Source organism: Heteronotia binoei, chromosome 21, assembly GCF_032191835.1.
Source record: "Heteronotia binoei isolate CCM8104 ecotype False Entrance Well chromosome 21, APGP_CSIRO_Hbin_v1, whole genome shotgun sequence".
Classification (NCBI taxonomy): domain Eukaryota; kingdom Metazoa; phylum Chordata; class Lepidosauria; order Squamata; family Gekkonidae; genus Heteronotia; species Heteronotia binoei.
The window spans coordinates 132,162,155-132,176,331 of NC_083243.1; the positions used below are offsets into that span (position 1 = coordinate 132,162,155).

The 14,177-nt window shown below is 37.6% G+C and overlaps 1 protein-coding gene across 1 annotated transcript in view; it reads right to left on the reverse strand.

Annotated features, from left to right (window-relative positions):
* The window catches only part of DCDC1 (doublecortin domain containing 1), a 777,962-nt gene that overhangs the window by 76,344 nt on the left and 687,441 nt on the right, over positions 1-14,177 (reverse strand). Inside the window, exons 22-25 of the mRNA XM_060262385.1 lie at positions 13,172-13,328; positions 5,339-5,494; positions 1,817-2,005; positions 862-976 (exon numbers count right to left, since the gene is read on the reverse strand). Coding sequence (XP_060118368.1) covers positions 862-976; positions 1,817-2,005; positions 5,339-5,494; positions 13,172-13,328 — 617 coding nt within the window. The remainder of the gene's footprint in view (positions 1-861; positions 977-1,816; positions 2,006-5,338; positions 5,495-13,171; positions 13,329-14,177) is intronic.

Consider the following 14,177-nt stretch of genomic DNA (forward strand, 5'->3'; position numbering starts at 1 on the left):
GCCACCCCTCTCCCTCCCCCCTCCAGTGTGATTTAAATTGCATGTAAGTTCCAATTCCCCTTCTACCTTTCCTGGAGCTCAGCCTGCAGTGATCAACTTCCAATTCCAAAGTTCAAAAGAAGGCTGATTTGTATCTCTACACTCCCTTCCCATTTCCCTGCTTTCCTGTGCCCTTCCCCAACTGGGAGCAGCAGGGAACATGCATGACTTGTTCATGCTGGCTGGGGGAGACATGTCCTGGCCCCCCTCCTCTCTCCCCACCCTGAAAGGACTCTAGCTGCCCGTGCAGCCTGTGCAATCTAGGAGCCTCTCTTCCCACCCACCGAAGAACTTGCTGTTCAGGCTCATGGCGGTGGAAAACAAGGGAGCACATGGAGCCCCCAGCTCTTCATGGCCGAACAAAGGGCTGCTGGGAGCAGGGGCTGTCCACCAACCCACCCAGCTTTCGAAATCTGCCTGCCCAGCCGCCCAACTCTGCTCAGAGTGCTTCAGGGGAGAGCTTGCTGGTGTCGTTACCTGTTTCATGTGCTGAGTCTATTGAGGTGAGGAGTCCTGAGGGGGATGGTGGAACCAAGGTTTGGGAAGGGGGGCCATAAAATCCACAAGGAGGCTGGGCCCTGTGGGCCCCATGGGGTGCTACGAACCTGACCCAAAGTAGTGGTCTGATAAGTTCATAAGGGAATAGGCAGTTCTTCAGGTACAGTGATTCCATAGGGCTGAAACAACATGCCATTTTCTTCTAGAATACAAGTACTTTTTTAAAAAAGTCATACAATTGTTAATGGTGGCATTTCTTTGTATATACATAAAGGTAATCATTCTGCAATTTCTCTGTGTATATAGATTACAGTCATCCCTTACCTGAGTGATAACAGCACATCCTTCCATTTTTAATGGAAATTTTGGATAGCCATTCAGAATGTTGGGCATTGATACTGCTAACACTAGATTGGGGTCAGTCATTAGATGAAATGTTCTAGGAGCAAAAAGGTGATTGAGAGTATAAGATTACATCATAGATATGTGACACTGGTTTGCTAACTGAATGGCACTGGTGTTGTAATACTGGTGTTGTGATACATACATAGAGCAGTGCCCGCAGCACATACCTACAGGGGATATGGCAGTATTTGGCAGGCTTGCATCTCTCTTTGAATCACACATGAAATAGTTTAGTGAGAATCTGGAGAAGCTTATATTGTGTCCCCAAAGGGAGGCTTGGATAAATTCTACTATAAAGAGGTACGAAGAAAGAAGTATTTCTCACAGTGTGTTTATAATTTCAATGTAGAATCCTTCATAAGCAAAATTTGTAATGTCAGCCATTTTCTCATCCCTTTGTCTATGTTTTTTCTTTTGAGAGGATTACACAGAAAGCTGCAGTATTCTAGCTAGAAGAGAAGAATATACAATATCTGCACTTCAAGAACAAATTAAGGGAGAGCCAGTTTGGTGTAGTGGTTAAGTGTGCAGCCTCTTATCTGGGAGAACCGGGTTTGATTCCCCACTTCTCCACTTGCACCTGCTGGAATGGCCTTGGGTTAGCATAGCTCTTGCAGATATTGTCCTTGAAAGGGCAGCTGCTGTGAGAGCCTTCTCAGCCCCACCTACCTCACAGGGTATCTGTTGTGGAGGGAGAAGATATAGGAGATTGTAAGTCGCTCTGAGTCTCTAATTCAGAGAGAAGGGCGGGGTATAAATCTGCAATTCTTCTTCTTCTAAATGGAAACCTGACCTACCTTGACAGAAAGTCCACCTTATTGAGGGCCAATAAAGCTTTGTTGAATTCCACACATTTTTAACAATGAACTTATACCTGCTGTCCTCTCTCCATATCCAGTATTGATTGATGTCTTCACATTTCTTTTCCAACAAAACCACTTCAGTACCAGAATGGAGGTCAGAATTCTTCATACCCAAAACAAGATTTGGAAAACTACAACTGATAATTTTCCCACTTTTAAATTCAAATTTCTGCAGTTCTTTAGTCAGTTTATGTTGATGCCTAAGATCAAGAAAATATATTTAGTCAGAAAAACAGCCTGTGATATCATATTGTATGGTAACAGACATGAATATAAGAGAAGCCATGTTGGATCAGGCCAATGGCCCATCTAGCCCAACACTTTGTGTCACACAGTGGCCAAAAACCATTGATAAAGAGACCTAGACAAGTGAAGTGTGTAGAATCTTTGTTCACTGCTAATAACCTGTGGCCGGACCCGGACAGCCCAGGCTAGCCCAATCTCATCAGATCCCAGAAGCTATGTAGGGTTGGCGCTGGTCATTATTTAGATGGAAGATCACCAAGAAATACCAGGGTCAATATATAGAAGTAGACAATGGCAAACCACTTTTGAACATCTCTTGCGTTGAAAAACCCTAAGGGATTGCTGCAAGTCAGTTGCAATTTCAAAGTGGAAGGAAGGAAGGAAAGGAAAGGAAGACTTGTGAGCAGCCTGAATAACCCAGAATAGTCTAATCTTGAATAAACTTGGAAGCTAAGCGAGGTTGGTCATGGTTACTACTTGGATATGAGTCCACAAGGCAGACCAGGTTCCTATGCAGAGTAAGGCAATGACAAATACCTCTACTCATGTCCTGAAAACTTCATGAAGGGTTGCCACAAGTTGGTAGTGACTTGACAGCACTTAATTATACAATCACCTGAAGCAAAGGTCAACTGAAACTATAGAAAGGACCCAGTGAAGAGCACAAAGGAGTTTACTGAAAACCAGTGCAATTCTAAACAGAATTACACACTGCTAAATCCATTGGAGTCTTAAAAGAGAAATTTGTGTACAGCGCAGAATATTAAATACTACTTTTACTTGGGCAGTATTACCCCTGCTTGAAACTGGGAAATGGTTGGTTCCAATACTTGTAGGAGCTGTTTTGGTGCCCACTCTCTTTTAAAAGGGAACAGGCTACCAAGGTGGGCAGGATAGCATGCTACTCAGTCAGTTGGAAGGCACTTGTAGTTGGCTATTAAAAGCCAGCAGTTTCTCACCTTCCCAGCTTTTTGCTGGAAGAGGTGCCCCCATTATCCCTCCCTTTATGTATAGTGTGGAATTAGTGGTTGCTTCTAGGTCAAGCATGAATTCCTTGGCTGTCTCTCAAAATGGCCCTGAGTCAGTCCTTTTAAAAACTTGTTTCATACTGTATGGTGGGAGGCAGTTTAGAATCTAAATTTAAATAGGCCTGGTCAACGCAGACTGGTAATGCCCTAATAAATGTAATATGTTTAATGCAGACTTGTTGCTATGTAAATTAGATTGGTAAGCACATGGAGGTACCTTAGGACACTTCAGGCTGTCAAATCCAAGTGCATGGGGAGGGAACTCTCTTAGTGCTGTTGATTAACACATGAACCTTCATACTGACTATTGAGAGAGAATTGTCTTGATAGGCAAAATCTCTTCATGCAGTTTTGGTTGCAGGCAAGGACAAATGAAGATCAGCTATGTAATGCAGTGGGCTTGAAGCCAGGGTAGGATTTCACAAATGCCGACAAACCTGTTAGGTAGCTTCTAAGGGTGTTCACACTAATCGGATAAATTAGTTTACCCATTGCAGTTTAGCCTTTCAAATAGTTCATAAAGCCTTAGTTTAATCAAGTCTTGATATCTTCTTTTTGAGGGTGGGGGGCTAAAAGGAAGACAAACTTGAATGCTACCCAGCAAGTCAAGGCCTGTCTTGATTTTTAAGTAGTGTTGCTAGAACAAATAATAACAGAGAGTGAACACAGCAAAAGTACAAATGATAGTGAGTTGCCAAGAGAATAATAAAATTATCCCCCCAAATATTATTATACAAAATGTAAAATTAGTGCCTCTAAAAACATGTTTCTTATGATAACATTTTTTACTGTTCCTGCTAGTCAATTAAAGAATATGCATGCCAATTCTTTCTTTATCCTCCTGAACTACCTCTTTTCTCCTTTCCACTATGCTATATTCTCTGAAATGTCTTCTCTTCCAAACTCAAATATAGTTCCTTCAGTGTTCCTGGAAAATACTTGTGCGGTTTTCAGAGCTCAGATAGAAGTGGACTTTTGGAAGATTGTTAAAAGGTTGCCTGGAACTAGAGGCTGAGGACTTAAAATAACCAAGTTGCAAGTGTCTCCCACTACTAAGGAAGAAAGTGATATGTATGTCCTCTACCATTCCTTCTTGTTACAGAGATTATTTTTAATACTTAGTGGAATCATGATAGTTGGATGAGGAATGGGACTCAGGGTGCGTTATTGCATAATGGTGCCGGCTATAACTCTTGCCCAAAAAAGTACACCAAATGTACTAGACTTTAAAATGACATTTACCCATTCTAGTGGGCGCCTAACATATCCAGATATAGGTTTAGTTCTAACTAGGAATGACAAGATCTTCACAGGGAACATGTTCAGTAAGTGATCACACTGTTTTCAACAACCACAAGTACTCTTGAGCTAATCCTCAGATCCTCCTCCCTTGTCATTGTGCTGTATGAAACTGTGGGCGTTTTCGCACTGACCTTCAAGTAGCGCGACCACCCTCTTCACACCGGAGGATCTGCCCGGATTTCGCACAAGAAGCACCGGCGCACCCAAAAGAGCCGGCTACTTCCGTCACGAAACCCGCTCAAACGGAAACTGCCAAGAAGCAGGAAAACGTTTGAGCGGGTTTCGCGATGGAAGTAGCCGGCTCTTTTGGGTGCGCTGGCGCTTCTTGTGCGAAATCCGGGCAGATCCTCCGGTGTGAAGAGGGTGGTCGCGCCACTTGAAGGTCAGTGCGAAAACGCCCTGTGTATGATTAAAATCCTGCTGATTGTACTGCTTGAATGTGTGGAAAGTAATGTGCTGAACAGACTCAAGATGCTTACACACAACTGAACTGCTTGATAAAAAAACTGTTTGCAGTTGGTGAGCAGAAGATGATGAGAACCACGTGGTGCTCAAGCATCCTTAGTTCTATATTAAGAAGATTTAATTTGGCCATTCCCAAAACTTATTTCCATTAGAATGTTATAGCATATAATCAGTGCACAACTGGCTTACTAGGTTTACAATACATCCCTGATGTTATTAGCACTGTCACCCTAAGGAAACTGGCTATAATATAATATAATGACAGTGTATATTTAATAAGTTCACATACACAGAAATCTGTATCAGATTCATCATCCTTGATTGCTCCTTGTTTAACCCCCCATTTTCCTTTTTATAGACTGTTTAGTTATACAAATCCAGTAGCAATTATGTAATTGAAGATCGTGCAGTTATACAAATCCAGTAACAGTTATGTTATTGATGCAAAAGAAGGAAGACGATTTTACCATGCAGAAAATATACATATCTGACCTGTATTTATATAATTCAGCACTTTCAAAGAACTGTTCATCTTTCTCCTTCTGGAAGCTGCTGTCCTCCTCAAAAGCACAGGAATTTTGCTGCCAATTATATTTTGGCGCTGTACAATATTTATCAGCTTTCAGATGGGACTTTGCATGAGAATTCCTGAAAAGATGTTAAACTCAGTATGAATCTTAGAACACCAGGGCTCATTTAAATTTTGCTTTAATTTAAATTTCACAATTTAAATTTCACAAGAACACCTCAATAATCAATTAAAACTGATTTTCATAAAGATGTGAAAAACTAAAACAAAGAGGGGCTCCCCCCCTCCTTGTCTCAGTGGGAGTATTGTCTGAATAAACAGCAATGGCTTAAGTTCTGCATATAGGCACTGCACTGACAATCAAATTGCTATTGCACAGGACTTCAGTCTAAATTAACCATCATCAATGTTTCCTGAATACTTCCACCAGAAGTATGACTTTGGGATTAAGTGAGATGAGTATGAGCCAACATATGTGCACTATATATTGACTGGACTATATGGGAATACAGAGAAGATTACTTCTGCTAGGACAACAATTTATTGTGATAAACAGTGTATGAAACTTTATAGTGATGCCTTTCTGGGAAAAAGAATAAGTAAAAGTTGCTCACAAATACGCTGAGTTTTTTTTTTTTTTTACAAGGGCAGGTTCAGGAGTGTATACAATTGATTCTGTGCAAACTAGAGACATCAAAGCTGTTGGAGACCTCCCCTAGATGCTGCTCTACATGCCCTCCGTGTTGTTGCTTTGAAGTTATGTAAACATTTTGATTAAACCAGAGACAGTTTGGAAATGTCTCCACTCACAAACTGGCATGAGCCTCCATGAACAGCTTGAAAGTTCATGGAAAGTTTGTGCTGGTTGACTGCCATAAACTTGACTTTTTGAATCACAAACTGGCCAAAACTTGTCACAAACTTTAGTTTGTGAGCCGGTTCATGTACATTCCTAATGGTAATGCTTCTTATATGTTGGTTGTTTTACGGAACAAAAATCATAATGTTAAGGTCCAAAACAGGCAGAAACAGAGGAAAAGATAAATTGGAGGGTTGACGTAGATAGCTCGATGAAAATATTTCAGTTTAGAAAAAAGGGGAACCTGATGGAAATTATAAAACTATGGATGCAGTAGAGAAAGCAGAAAGAGAGAACTTCTGCCTTCACCCTAATAAAACTCAGGGGCACCGAATGAAGCTGATGGACAATAAATTCAAGGTGGAGAAACTTCTTTATTCAATGAGCAATTAATTGTGGAATCCACTGCCAGTGGACACAGTGAAGATGATGTGTTGGGTATAGATGGCTTTAAAGGCCATCTTCAACAAATGCATGGTGGAGAGGTACATAACTGGCTACTAGTCATGATGACTAAAAGGAACCTCCATACCTGGAGGTAGAAAATCTCTGAAGAGTAGTGCTAGAAGCAACATCAGGGACCTCTGTGCCCTGATTATTAGCTTGCCAATCAAAGGCAATGCTGGATTAGACAAATTACTGTTCTGATCCAATAGGGCCCTATCACTCTTGACAGCCTCTTTTCTCTCCCTCTGACCTTTGACTCCAGAAACTAAAGATCTATTCATTTTAATGACTTGTTGCATCCTGAGTACATTGATGAATGTAACAATTTCAGTAAAAGTTATAAGCATAATTGTTTTAGATAAGTACATTTCTTCTTTTTCAAAAGTTCCTTAAGAGACCTATCTGCAAAGGTTTATTTTCTCACTTGCCACTTAGCCCAATAACTTCCACAAAGAAAACATATTTCTCTCACATTCTACACTCTTCACTCACTCTACTCCTTTCCCCTCACACACTGAACATATTTACCATAAACAACCCAATCAACTCTTCCCCCTAGGGTACAGCACACTTCAATCACCCATTCATCTCCCCTTTCTTATTCTAGAGGCCTATGTTTTAACCCACAGCAACATATATAAAACCCCACATTAAAACACAGAAATAAAACACAAAAAAATGTTTACATTGCCCACCACCATAGTATTGTTACAAAACTCTACTTTTTTGAGGATACCAGCTCTTTAAATTGGAGATAGAGACAATTGCTTAATCCAGTGATTACATGGATACTTGAATACCGAATTGCAGAACTGTTCCTACAGCTTTTGGATACCTTCTCTGAAGTATTAACTTTGCTTTTTATATGTAAGACAGTACATACAAAGACAATATACAATGTATATTACCAGCACTGAAAATGAACAATTTACCACTGATATGCATTGCACTGACCTGGTTGTACTGCAGCCCCAGCTAACTGCAATAATGACTAGGATCTGGTTCTATATGATTATTACTAATACCTATAGATTTTCAACATTTCAGAAAACAACAGTGCCATCTATTGCCTGAATGAGTAAATGCAATTTGTTTTTATTAAAGTGATCAAAGAGTTCTTTACATAGAGTTCTCTGTGTTGTGAGCCGCCCTGAGCCCGCCTCAGTGGGGTAGGGCGGGATATAAATCAAATAAAATGAAATGATACTTTGGGGCAGTATAACAAAGTTGGAGTCCAGAAGCACCTTTAAGACCAAAAAAGTTTTATTCAGAACTTTGTTCTATTGCTTCAGACCAACACGGCTGCCCACCTGGATTATCTTTGGGGCAGTATGATAGAGATGTCATAGAAATATGTACATTTGGGTTTCCCCACCCCCCAGTCTGGTTTTGCAGACTTTTGTGCTATCTATAAGCACTGGCAGCTCCATCACATCATCTTCAAGCAACATGCTTCATAACCTAAATTTCTTCCATATATATGTTATTAATTTTATGTATAAAACAATTTTATTTGGTAACATATGGTAACAAATTATATTTCTTGCATCATTAATAACTTCTTTTATCTATCCCATATATTACTTTCTACCCACCCTTCCCCCCGTTACTTGACCCCCGCCAGTGTTATTTACTTAAAATACTAATATTTAAAGGTACCCTTAACTAAAAAAACCAAAAATTAATATTCTTCTTTTTTCTAAAACTTAATCATTATCAAAAATTGTCCAATGTCCTTTTATTTTCCACTCTTTTTCTACATATCTTCTGAACATTTTCCACTCCATCTTAAAAACTTCTAAATCATAATCTCTTAAAATTCTTAATTTGTCCATTTCATTCCATGTCATAACTTTTATCATCCAATCCCATTTCTCTAGTATTTTTTCTTGCTTCCACAACTGCACATATAATGTCCTAGCAGGTGAAAGCAAGTACCAAATTATAGTTCTATCTTCTTTCGGAAATTTTTTCCATTTGTAATCCCAACAGAAAAGTCTCTGCAACTTTCTTAAATTCATATCCCAAGATCTTAGAGATTTCCTGTTGAATCATCTGCCAATACTTTTTTGCTCTTTCACAAGTCCACCACATATGGTAGAAAGAACCTTCATGTTTTTTACATTTCCAGCATCTATCTGGCATCTTGTTGTTCATCTTTGCCAATTTTTTAGGAGTCATATACCATCTATACATCATTTTGAAACAGTTCTCTTTAATACTATGACACATCGAAAGCTTCATAGAATTCTTTCACAAGTATTCTCAAGTTTCCATCTGTATTTCTTTATTTACATTAATTGCCCATTTAATCATTTGAGATCTCACTACTTCATCCTCCGTAGACCATTTTAAAAGTAATTTTATACTTTTGAAATTAACTTTTCATTATCTCCAACAGAACTTTTTCCATTTCTGTTTGTTCTTTTCTTATTCCTTCAGTTTTGATATCATTATCCACCGAACTCTTTATTTGTTGCATTTGGAACCAATCATATTTATTATTCAACTCTTCAGCAGTTTTCAGTTCTATTTTGCCACTTTGTATTTTTAATAATTGATTATATGACAACCACTTTTCTTCACCTATCTCAGCCGTTATCTTTATTACTTCAGCTGGCACTATCCATAACGGTTTTCTCTCATCTCCATATTTCTTATATTTCATCCATGTATTTAGCAAATTATTTCTTGAATAATGGTGAGAGAAAAAAAAACATCCATCTTCTTTTTTCCATAATACATATACGCGTGCCAGCCAAATTTATTTCTGTGAGCTTCCAGCGCTAAGAGTTTTTTGTTTAACAGCATTATCCATTCTTTTATCCACACTAAACAAACTGCTTCCTGATATAATTTTAAGTTCGGTAATTGAAATCCACCTCTCTCTTTTGAATCTGTCAAAATTTTCATTTTAATCCTTGGTTTCTCCCAGCCCACACAAATTCTGAAATTTTTCTTCGCCATTTATCAAATTGTTTACTATCTTTCACAATAGGAATAGTTTGAAACAAATACATTATTCTTGGTAGAATATTCATTTTTATTTCAGCTATTCTACCCAGCAATGACAAATTAAGTTTATTCCATTTTAACATATCTTCATCCATTTTACGCCATAGCTTCTCATAGTTATTTTTAAACAAATCAATATTCTTCATTGTTATCTCCACAACCAAATATTTTACCTTGGAGGTAACTTCACAGGCCGTCAGTCTCTGCAAGGTCTGTTGCTTGTTTCTTTGCATATTTTTACATAAAATTTTTGATTTTTCTTGGTTAATACAAAGTCCCGCTAACTCCCCATATTCTTGTATTTTAGCTAACAACAAAGGTGTAACTTGTATGGGATTTTCATTTATAAACATTATATCATCTGCAAAGTAAATCCTTTTATTTTTAATCCTATTTCTTTATCTTCTTGAATCTGCATCAGTAATATTTCAAGAGTCATTATAAACAACAATGGGGAAAGCAGACAGCCTTGTCTTGTACCTTTGCTAATTATCATATCTTCTGTGAGATCTGCGTTTATACATAGCCTTGCATGTTGTTCAGTATATATTGCTTTTATCATAAAGCTTTCTCCTAGCTCCATTTTCTCCATTACTACAAACATAAAGTCCCAGTTTAAATTGTCAAATGCTTTCTCTGCATCTGCAAAGAATAATGCTACTTCCTTTTCTGGATGTCTTCCATAATATTCTACAATATTTACAACAGTTCTAATATTTTCTCTTATTTGCCTTTTGGGAAGAAACCTCGCTTGATCTTCCTTTATAAAGTTTATCAAATGTTGTTTAAGCCATTCTGCCAAGATTCTTGTATATATTTTATAATCATTATTTAATAGTGAAATTGGTCTGTAATTTTTTACATTTGTGACATCTCTATCTTCCTTTGGAATCAACGAAATAACAGCTTCCTTCCATGTGTTTGGTATTTTCCCTTTTATTTTTATCATGTTCATCAACTTCTGTAATTTCAGTATTAACTCCTCTTTAAAGGTTTTAAAATATTTAGCTGTATATCCATCTGGCCCAGGTGCCTTTGCATTTTTCATTGCATTAATTGCTGCTTCAATTTCTATTTTTTCAATTGGATCATTCAAAACTTTTCACATATTTTCTGTTAAGGGTTCTGTTTTTATCTTTTGTAAATACTCATCCATCTTTTCTTTCTTTATTTTAACACCTTTAAACAACTTGTCATAATACTTAAAAATTCTCTTTTTATTCCCTCTTGGCTAACCACCTCTCTTCCATCTACCACAATTTTATTAATAATTTTATTTTCTCTCTTTTTCTTCAGTTCCCAAGCCAAATATTTTCCAGGATTATTTGCTCCCTCAAAAGATTTCTGCTGCAATCTTTTCAAATTCCATTCCAATTCTTTATTTAACAAATGTCTCATTTGCATTTGTAGTATTGTAATTTCCCTTATAATTTTCTTTTTCCCTGGCCTTTTTCTCAACTCTCCTTCTTTTTTCTTTATTTCATTTTGAATGTCCAATAACTGTTTTTCTTTTGCTCTCTTATTTTATTATTCAAAGTAATCAATATTCCTCTCATTACTGCTTTATAGGCATCCCAGACCGTCTGAAATTCTATATCCTCGTCATTCATTTGAAAGAAAGCTTTAGTTTCATTTTCTAGGTATGTCACTATTTCTTTATTCTGTAGTAAATCTTCATTCAATCTCCATCTTCTCAATTTCTTAGACAATTTTGTAATCCACATTATTGGGTTATGGTCAGCCCCAATTTTAGGTAAAATCTCTATTTTCCTTGTTATAAGACCTAAATCTTTAGTGCCCCACAACATGTCAATTCTGGAAAAAGTTTTATGTCTTGCTGAAAAAAAGGTGTAGTCCCACACTTCAGAGTTAAATTTCCTCCATATATCCTCCAAATTTTCTTGATTGACCAATTCAAAAAAAAGACTTTGGCAATTTTCCTTCTTTATTATTATTTTTTTTTCCCCAGACCTATCCAGTGTATTCTTAATTGTTCCATTAAAGTCCCCCATTGTCAAAACTTGGTCATAGGTCAGTTCATCAAATTGTTGTATAATGTCTTTTAAAAAAGCATCCTTTGCACCATTAGGTGCATACAGTCCCAATAACAACTTTTTTTTGCATTTAGTATTATTTCTACTGCTACAAATCTTCCATCTTTATCTTTAAACACTAATTTTGGCTCCAATTCTTGTTTAATATAAAAAAAATCACTCCCCTTTTCTTCTGTTCAGCCAATGAATAAAATTCTAGTCTATATGTTATTAATTTTAAAGGTTATATATAAGGTGTTTGGTTTTTCCTTCAGTGCCTCTACAGACCATAGCAGGGATGTCAAACATGTGGCCCAGGGGCCAAATCAGGTCCTCGGAGGGCTCCTATCAGGCCTCCGAGCAACTGGCTCTTATTTGCTTCCTTCTCCCTCTCTCTTGCTTCCTTCTGCATCTCAGCTTGCTTTGCAATGCTTGTTCAGTTGCACAGGAGCTACAAAGCAAAACCTTAATTTCGCCATTGGTTGAGTCTCCTTCCCCTCCTGGTCCCCTGGGGAGGGAGGGAAAGAGCCAGAGCTTCCTTAGCCCAGTTCCTTGGATCCCATGGGAGAAATAAAAAAGAAAGCACCTTTAAGACCAACAACTGCTAATGTTTTAAACATGTTTTATTTTAAGTTGTTTTTTTTAAATGCAGTTGTGTGTTTGTCTGTGTCCTTTAAAAAGTTTATATCTCTGCTGCCTAATCTTAAATGGGTACACACATGGCCCAGCCCAACGGGGTCTCATTTATGGCAGATCCAGCCCTCGAAACAAATGAGTATGACACTTCTGGACTATAGTCTCTGAAAGATTTTTTTTTAAATGAGGATCATATTTTCAAGGTCTTGCTATTCAGGAATCCTTGGAAAAGCAAACCCAGGGATTTTATAAGGTTCCCTAGTGTCCACCAAGGATGCAGACTGGGTAAAAATGGTTTTTTTAAGTCTTCACACATACATTTCTTGCATTCAGGTATCTCTGGAAAATCACAACTAAGGTTTCTGTAAGGCAATCTTTAATTAATGTTTTTTGGCTTTAAGTCTGTGTACATTGATAAAAACTTACCTCACTAAACGTTTCTCTGTCCTATTAAGATAAGTTTTTATCAATGAACATGGCCTAAAAGCACAAAAGTTTTAATTAAAGATTATCATGATGCCAGCTGTGAAAACTTCAAGCTAAAGATTCTGTAAGAAACTGTATTTTGAACCTATTCTGTAGTGTGTTTTTTTTTAAATCACATTAGAGAACAGAACTGTCAAGATTCTCCATAGTGACATTATTTTATAATATCACACTAGAAGGTCACCACCACATTAGAAACAGTAGACATAGGTATAAACATTGTTAAATGCTACATTTGTTTTTAGAATGTCTAATACCTCCCTCCCAAAGTCTGTTTACATATATACACCACAGCTGCTTTATAATTTAAGATTACTTACACACATTCATCTGTTTTGTCTTCAATATTTTTAGTGTTTTCTTGAGTTTGTTTTTCCTCCAACTCATCAAAAACTGTTTCCCCTTCAAAATCCACTGCAGTTCTTTCAACAGAAAGTTTGGCTCCAACAACGTGATTCTTTACCTCCAAAGCAAGGTCTAGAGAAATGTACACAAACTTTTAAAAATTTGAATAATGTTATGTAAGAGGTTTCTTGCCCAACTAGCATGCTAAAAGGTATAAGCTATATATTTTCACAATAACAGATGATATTTCTACAGAAAGATTTATGTGCAGAGACAGTGTGATGTAATGGTTAGAATGCCTGTCTTGGATCCATGAGACCCAAGTATGACTTTGGGCCAGTCACTCTCTTACAGTCTAAACTATTTCACAGGGTTGTTGCTATGAGGATACAGAAGGAGGGGCATAAGATGCTGGAAAACTCCTTAGGTTCCTGTTGGAGAGAAAGGTATGGTATACATAAATAAGGAAATAGTATCTTGGTACTGAACTTCAGACCACTTACAAATCAGTGCTTTCTGTTTTAAAGAAGAGAGTAATTAATTCACTAGAACACAAATTACTTCCTCAATGGTAACAGTGTTTGGCACTTAAAAGAAAATAAATCTGCACTGCTAGTAGCAGTTTAGTCTCTTGCTCTAACACACTAAGTAGGCAAACTACATGTGATCATGAAATTCATTAACTGGAATGCAATGTGTTTTACTTTGCCCTAAAAACGCAACTGATATAGATTGGGAATGGTGCTGGGGAGGGGGTGGGGAAGGATTATGTCAAGTTCCCAATTCAATAATGATGACTCTCCATGTGTTTGGATAAGTGCAGGCCTCAGATTCAGGAGTTCCACCTGAACTCAGTAGCCGCCCTGAGCCTGCTTCGGCGGGGGAGGGCGGGATATAAATAAAATTTTACATTACATTACATTACACCTCCTCCTTCTGAGAGTTCCACCTCCTTGTCCACTGAATAGTATGTGCAGCTGC